Raw genomic sequence first — 6,104 nt, 5'->3', positions numbered from 1 at the left:
CTTCAACAGGGACCATTTTTTCTTTCACATTTTCACACATCCTGCAAGGCAAGTGAAAACTCCATCAGCCACAACTTTATACAACCACAGACCAAGTTACTGGCTATTTGTTATTGTAGTATTTTGGTCTTTAATTGTTTTACTAATGTGCATGTGCGTGTGCGTGTGTGTGTGTGTGTGTGTGTGTGTGTGTGTGTGTGTGTGTGTGTGTGTGTGTGTGTGTGTGTGTGTGTACGGGTTACTATCTTGGTGAGGACCAAATTCTGAAACTGATTTATACTGGTGGGAACCAACAGCCCTAGTGGGGACCAAACTCCAGGTCCCCACGGGTTTAAAAGCATTTTCCATACTGAAAATGTGGTTTTAGGGTTACAGTTGGGTTATGGTTAGGGTAAGGGTTGGGATTAGGCAATCATTTTCGATGGTTAGGGTTAGGGTAAGTGGCTAGGGAAAGCATTATGTCAATGGGATGTCCCCATGAGGATAGCAAAAGAGACACGTGAGTGTTCACATTTGTTTTGGGTTTTTTTTATCTCATGGGTTTCACCAAGATCAATAAACATTTTTGTAAATATTATTTTAACACTGGTGTGTTAAAATAATAGAAGAAGAAAATAAGAAGAAGGTCAATGTAATACTTCGCAGTCCTTGGAATTATTTTTGGAATTATTTTTGTGTAGGGTAGGCGTGACGGGGGTGGTAGCCAAGAAACCACATTTCCCACAAGGCCATGCGCTAGAAATACGGAAATGGATCAGGTAAGTATCTCTTCCTAAAGTGAAATAAACGTTGCGTTTACTGGTGACGTAATCGCCTACGTCCGAATTGTCTTCTTAGGCACGAGTTATTTGCTAACTGAACTACACAACTAAATGTTTCTTCAACGCGTCAAGTTTCGAACTCTCTGCGCATGCTAATGGGGATACGTAACTTCTTACACAAGACTTCATTTGGAAAATATGCTATTTAATGTCGCCTCGCTTAAAGAGAACAGACAAGACGTACTGTCGCATAAATACGACTTTTCACGAATGTGGTAAAGATACTCGTTAATTCGGGATACACAAAAACGTGTTGGCGGACAAGCAGGAATCTATTTATTGTACGAGGTAAATAAGGAACTGAAAGGTGAAAATTTGAAGGAAAAACTAGGCCTTTGAACTGTACATTTACAAGGCTTCCGGTGGCCTTTTTTTAGCGTCCACTTGTCGTACTCAGGGGCAAGGGTCTCTACATAATAATACAGAGCTACTCCTATGATGAAACATTTGTACCTGAGCATATAGCAGGGCTCCCACGCACAGGGCAGGAGGGGTCGCTGAATGCCTGAAGAAAATTAAGACTTGCAGTAAGTTGTAGAACCAACCACAATCCTAAGGTCCTTCGATACTGCTTTATGTTGTTTTTTTCCTCTTAATTTGTCACCTGCTTATCCTCTTTTCATTTTGTGTCCCCAGAAAACGGCTACCTGTCTCCATTGGCATTTTATGACACTTAATACCTCCAAAAAATTACTTTTACTCCATAAATTCACCATTATCTTCTTTCTTTATGACAGGACACTGACTTTTTTGTGCGTGTCACACTCGTCTCTATCTGATCTGTCTCTAACCGCCTTGTTCAAACAGGTGGCAGATGCAGCAGTGTGGGCCTTCATCTCCCAGCTGCTCCACCTCTGACTGCTTCCCCCTCGGTACCCTCAATACAGCTGCATGTGGAAGTGAGACTTCGGCTGAACCGCAGAAACGCGAAGTGAGTGACATTCAGAAATTGACAGGGGGAAGTCATGAGACAGTTAAATAACTCCTACATGATGTTCACGGCTGTAGAGTAGGAAGTGTTGTCAGTGTCACTGCAGCTGTGGATCAGGTAAGGCTTGCCGCACTGAAGCGTGTTTCTGAAGACTACTAGGTAGCCGACTTAGAGCTTTGTGTTTCTGAAATCAAAGTCGTTTAGCAGTCGTGTAAATGGTGATTACTCAAAAGTAGCCCAGGTTTAATATTGTCTTTTTGATCTTTAAATAATCAAGAAAGATCAAAAAGTCAAGTCAAAGCTCAAAAGAAGATCAAAAAGACAAATTTATGTCTTCAAATAACCAAATTAGAGCTAACTGGGCAGTACCTGAATGCAGAAACAGTTCTCTGCCCTTCCATCTCTCGTCTTCTCATTGAGTTCTTTTTGTAATTTAGCCTGCAGGTCTCTTCAGGATGAGACCCATCGTGATCTTCTATGGATTCTACCTGCTGTGCTTTGGCCTGGGTGTGGCCTGCGTGGTGTGCGTGTGCCTGTGGAACAGCAAGTGGCGCGGCGGTTTTGCTTGGGACGGCTCGTCGCTTCAGTTCAACTGGCACCCCGTCCTGATGGTGACGGGTCTGGTGGTGGTGTATGGCAACGGTGGGTGGCCTTCCAAATAAAGCTCATGAGTTTCATTTCTGTTTCTCAGTTCTCTTCCTCCTCCAAGCAGTCAGGCTGTATCAGGGTAATTACACATCCTAGGCTTGGTATAGATGTAGTGTATAATTTTAGGCATGATTTCAGTAGCGAGGTAACATGAGGTAACGTCTGCAGTGACTGTTTGGCCACAGCTCCATTACACTGCTGCAGTAAACAGTAGTACTTTTTTTTTTGTCAGTTGTTACTTGGATGTAATACGCTATATTATAATGGCTTTGGGTAAGAAGCAATTTCAATATTTTTTTTTCTTTTGATAACCTGAAAAAAATATTTAATTATATTAACATTATCAACAACAACAAAAAAACTTCTCGCCCATTACAAATGGGAATTTCCCAAACAGCACTGAAATAATGAAGCCACTGTGGAAGTTCCTGAAATTTCACTTCTTTTGTGGGTACCTTTGTGTTTTCTTTGCATTTTTTTTTTTTCTTTATTCACAAGGTATTGCCACATCACATTTGATTTGGCACTAATTTCACACTGAATGTCTTTCCTGATGCAACCCTACCAAGGATTTGAATCTCTTCCCTGATATTTTAGGCAAATGTGTTAACCAGTAAACTATGGAGCCTGTGGGATTTAAGCACACCCAGCCATTTTAAGTATAAGGACTTTCTTGTTTTTCCTGTTGTAGTCTGTGGCCATTTGTCTTATAGCTGTTTCACTTATCACATGTCTGTTTAACAAAAATAAAAAACTGTTACAGGACAGGTTTGTCAAGTTCTGAGGGCCATAAAAGTCACCAAAGCTCTGCTTAGTCAGTAACTGAGGAGTTCCAAACCTCCTCTGGCAGATTCCTGCCTTTTTTTAAATGTAAAGAACAAAATTCAGAGAGACTTATTAGCTTCTGGGAACCTGGCAAGAAGGTCATCAAATCAAAGTTGTGACAATGAAATTAAAAAAGAGGTTTAACAGTGTAGGGAAAGCAGAAGTGACAAAAACAATAGTCATGAATCCTCGGTTAAGAGCTGTGGTAATGTGGTTGGCATCACTTTCACCTCGTGAGCGTAAGTTGCACTCATGACACGTGGCGTGCTTAACTATCACTTAATGCAGGTAAGCTTGGTTGCTATATCCACAGCATGTACAGGTGAATCACACAGGACACCTGCTAATTAGTGACCGAGCAATAATAATGTAGAATTTATAAAATGTAGAATTTTACTGTCCACATCAGAGAAATTCTACTGGAGTCAACTGGAGCCTGTGGGGATTGACTCACTTTTGGAGGCAGCCTTAAGTGGGTTTTTTTCGTTTTGTGACCAGGTCTTTAAAGCTTTGGTATAAGGAACCCAAGTTTTGCACCAAGACAGAATATGACACCGATCACTTCCTGAACCTCCCCTGTGTTGATGCATCTGGTGCACTAGCTGTTATTAAACAACAGCACAGTTTAATCTGGCCACCACATTTAATTAAGCAGACCATCTTCAGTTGTTTTGCCTCTTCACTGCAGGAGCTGTGTTGTACCGCATCCCTCTGACCTGGGGTCAGAATAAACTCCCGTGGAAGCTCCTTCATGCGGCACTGATGCTCCTCGCCCTGGTGCTGTCGATCGTGGGGCTCTGTGCTGTGTTTGACTTCCACAACGCCCAAAAGACACCCAACCTCTACTCCATACACAGCTGGATCGGAATCGCAGCAACAGCTCTTTTCGCAATGCAGGTACCCAACTTGACATGAGTTGTTTTATGTTTTTGGCAAATGCCATACATTTGTACAGCAATTTGTTTCCTGCTGTGCCTGTGTGTCTGTGATTTATCTGTCTGTGTGGATGCAGTGGGTGGCGGGTATGGCGGGTTTCCTCCTTCCCTGCTCCCCCGTATCTTTACGTAAACGCCTGAAACCCATGCATGTGTGGTTGGGAGGTAGCATACTGACGCTCAGCATTGCTGCCTGCATCTCTGGCATCAACGAGAAACTCTTCTTTGTTCTGTGAGTGCAACTTTTCTGCATTTCTTTTGATTAATTCTGTTAAGGGGAAAAAAATGTAATCTTTTCCCCTTTTAAATGTCTTTCCGCAGGAAAGGAATCAATATGACTCAGCCATACTCTGCCCTTCCACCTGAGGCTTTGTTGGGAAATTCATTAGGGGTTTTGATCGTAGCCTTTGGCCTGGTTGTCCTCAAGATTCTGTCCACCCGAGAATGGCAGAGACCAGACTCCAGGCCTGAGGATATGGCCTACACGGTGAGAATATCAGTGTGGCTGACACGTAGTGGCGGAGATAAGGGAATTTAATTTAATAAAGCATTCTCATTAAAAAAATCTATATCTGCTTCATTTCACAGCCTTTGCTTCAAGAAGAAAATGAATGAAGGGGAACTTCAGAGCTGGTCCCTGAATTACTGCAAAATCAGTTCAGCTGTCACAAGTGGCCAAAACATCTCTGTCCTGAGTGTTGAAGCAGCTGCCTGTAGTGTGTGAGCACTATCTGTTGGTTTTTAGTTGTAAATATTTATTCGAAATTATATTTAAGATTGCCTTTCTGCCCAAAGAATAAAAAGTATTTGTCATCAAAGCTGTGACACCTTCCTCTTTTACACTGCTTTTGTAGTTCACCACTGCTTTTCCATCCTGTAGTAAAGCGGTCACTAGTTCAGGGTATTGAAGGCTGTGGTAATGTAGTGTAACTGGTGACTGGATTCAGTTGCTGTTGTGCACTGATGGGGATCCTGAATCCACCATTGACCTGTTTTATTTAATATTAAGTTGGTTGTAATTAATGTACTATATACCTACTATACACGTGTGAAGCATCAAGGTTATGCAAAACAATATTGGCACTAAAAATGTAATTTAAAAAAATTGAATTTGATTCTTCTTCTAGTTTGTTCTATGAATCTGGAGGTCATGTATTTTTTTGAGTTACCTTGATTCAGACTAAAATATTTCTACAACTATTGAATGGATTTACATGAAATATCACATATATTCATAGTTCCTGGACGATGTTGATAACAACCTTGATGATCTCCATGTGTCCTCTAGCAACAATTTTAGTGACAGCCATAGTGTCATGCTAATGCAGCCACATGAGGGTAGGGCATACCCTATGTGAGATTTTCCAGTGGCTCTATGGCTTTTTTCATGTTTTTGTGATAGTTGTGTATGTTTTGTAGGGAAAAGATACCAGAGAAATTTTTTGTTTGCTGATGAATACGTGGAGATTAGAAGTGAATCTTCCCTCAATGGTGCTTTACTAATGTCAACAACAGAATCGCCCATTTAAATGTTTTATTTTCTCCCATGCCAATGGTAGCGACATGCTTTTGTTCTAGATTAGATTTTCATTTGTGCTGTGAGGTGCAAAACCTCTCAGCAATTTTGAAGATCATGTTTTCATTCCTCATCGTTCTATTTTATATATGTGGAACAAACAGCTGCAGAGAAATATCTAAATGATTTAAAGTCCACACGAATGGATCTGACAAAATGCCTCCCTTCAGATTTGGGGCCATCTGCTTAATGGATTTCAATAGAAACCATGGAAACTGCTACAGTCTTCCCCAAAACCATAATGAAGGTAAACAATCTGTCTGTCTCTCATACCCTGTGGTTTCTACAGAAACTGTTTTTGATTTAGTTCACACTTTTGGTTTAACATTAAGGTTCCACAAGGTTTATCGTGTGTGTGTGTTTACTCC

General features: G+C 41.2%; 1 protein-coding gene across 4 annotated transcripts; it reads left to right on the top strand.

The window, feature by feature from the left end:
* Positions 1-734: 734 nt before the first annotated feature.
* On the top strand, positions 735-5,153 carry LOC146657072 (lysosomal membrane ascorbate-dependent ferrireductase CYB561A3-like). Of its 4 annotated transcripts, none has more exons than XM_085424889.1 (7): positions 735-758; positions 1,629-1,752; positions 2,190-2,394; positions 3,914-4,122; positions 4,238-4,392; positions 4,482-4,647; positions 4,749-5,153. In XM_085424889.1, the coding sequence occupies exons 2-7, from the start codon at positions 1,636-1,638 to the stop codon at positions 4,773-4,775; spliced, it is 879 nt and encodes a 292-aa protein (XP_085281015.1). In that variant the 5' UTR covers positions 735-758; positions 1,629-1,635; the 3' UTR covers positions 4,776-5,153. The 4 variants fall into 4 exon arrangements, with proteins under 4 accessions (XP_085281015.1, XP_085281013.1, XP_085281012.1 ...); XM_085424887.1 differs by lacking the exon at positions 735-758 and adding an exon at positions 795-1,109 and having other exon boundaries at positions 4,749-5,151; XM_085424886.1 differs by lacking the exon at positions 735-758 and adding an exon at positions 795-1,348 and having other exon boundaries at positions 4,749-5,149.
* Positions 5,154-6,104: the final 951 nt, after the last annotated feature.

The sequence above is a fragment of the Rhamphochromis longiceps genome, linkage group LG12 (genome assembly GCF_057381845.1).
Source record: "Rhamphochromis longiceps isolate RC_006_pf linkage group LG12, R_longiceps_female_GT1.1, whole genome shotgun sequence".
NCBI lineage: Eukaryota > Metazoa > Chordata > Actinopteri > Cichliformes > Cichlidae > Rhamphochromis > Rhamphochromis longiceps.
The sequence above is the reverse complement of the archived record's forward strand: the minus strand, read 5'-3'. Positions and strand labels throughout refer to the sequence as shown.

Bases quoted from the DNA above. Each gene is read 5' to 3' on its own strand.
- LOC146657072 (XM_085424889.1), top strand. From the start codon at position 1,636: ATGCAGCAGTGTGGGCCTTCATCTCCCAGCTGCTCCACCTCTGACTGC. The intron at 4,123-4,237 runs GTACCCAACTTG...GTGTGGATGCAG, and splicing joins CAGCTCTTTTCGCAATGCAG to TGGGTGGCGGGTATGGCGGG. The intron at 4,648-4,748 runs GTGAGAATATCA...TTCATTTCACAG, and splicing joins CTGAGGATATGGCCTACACG to CCTTTGCTTCAAGAAGAAAA.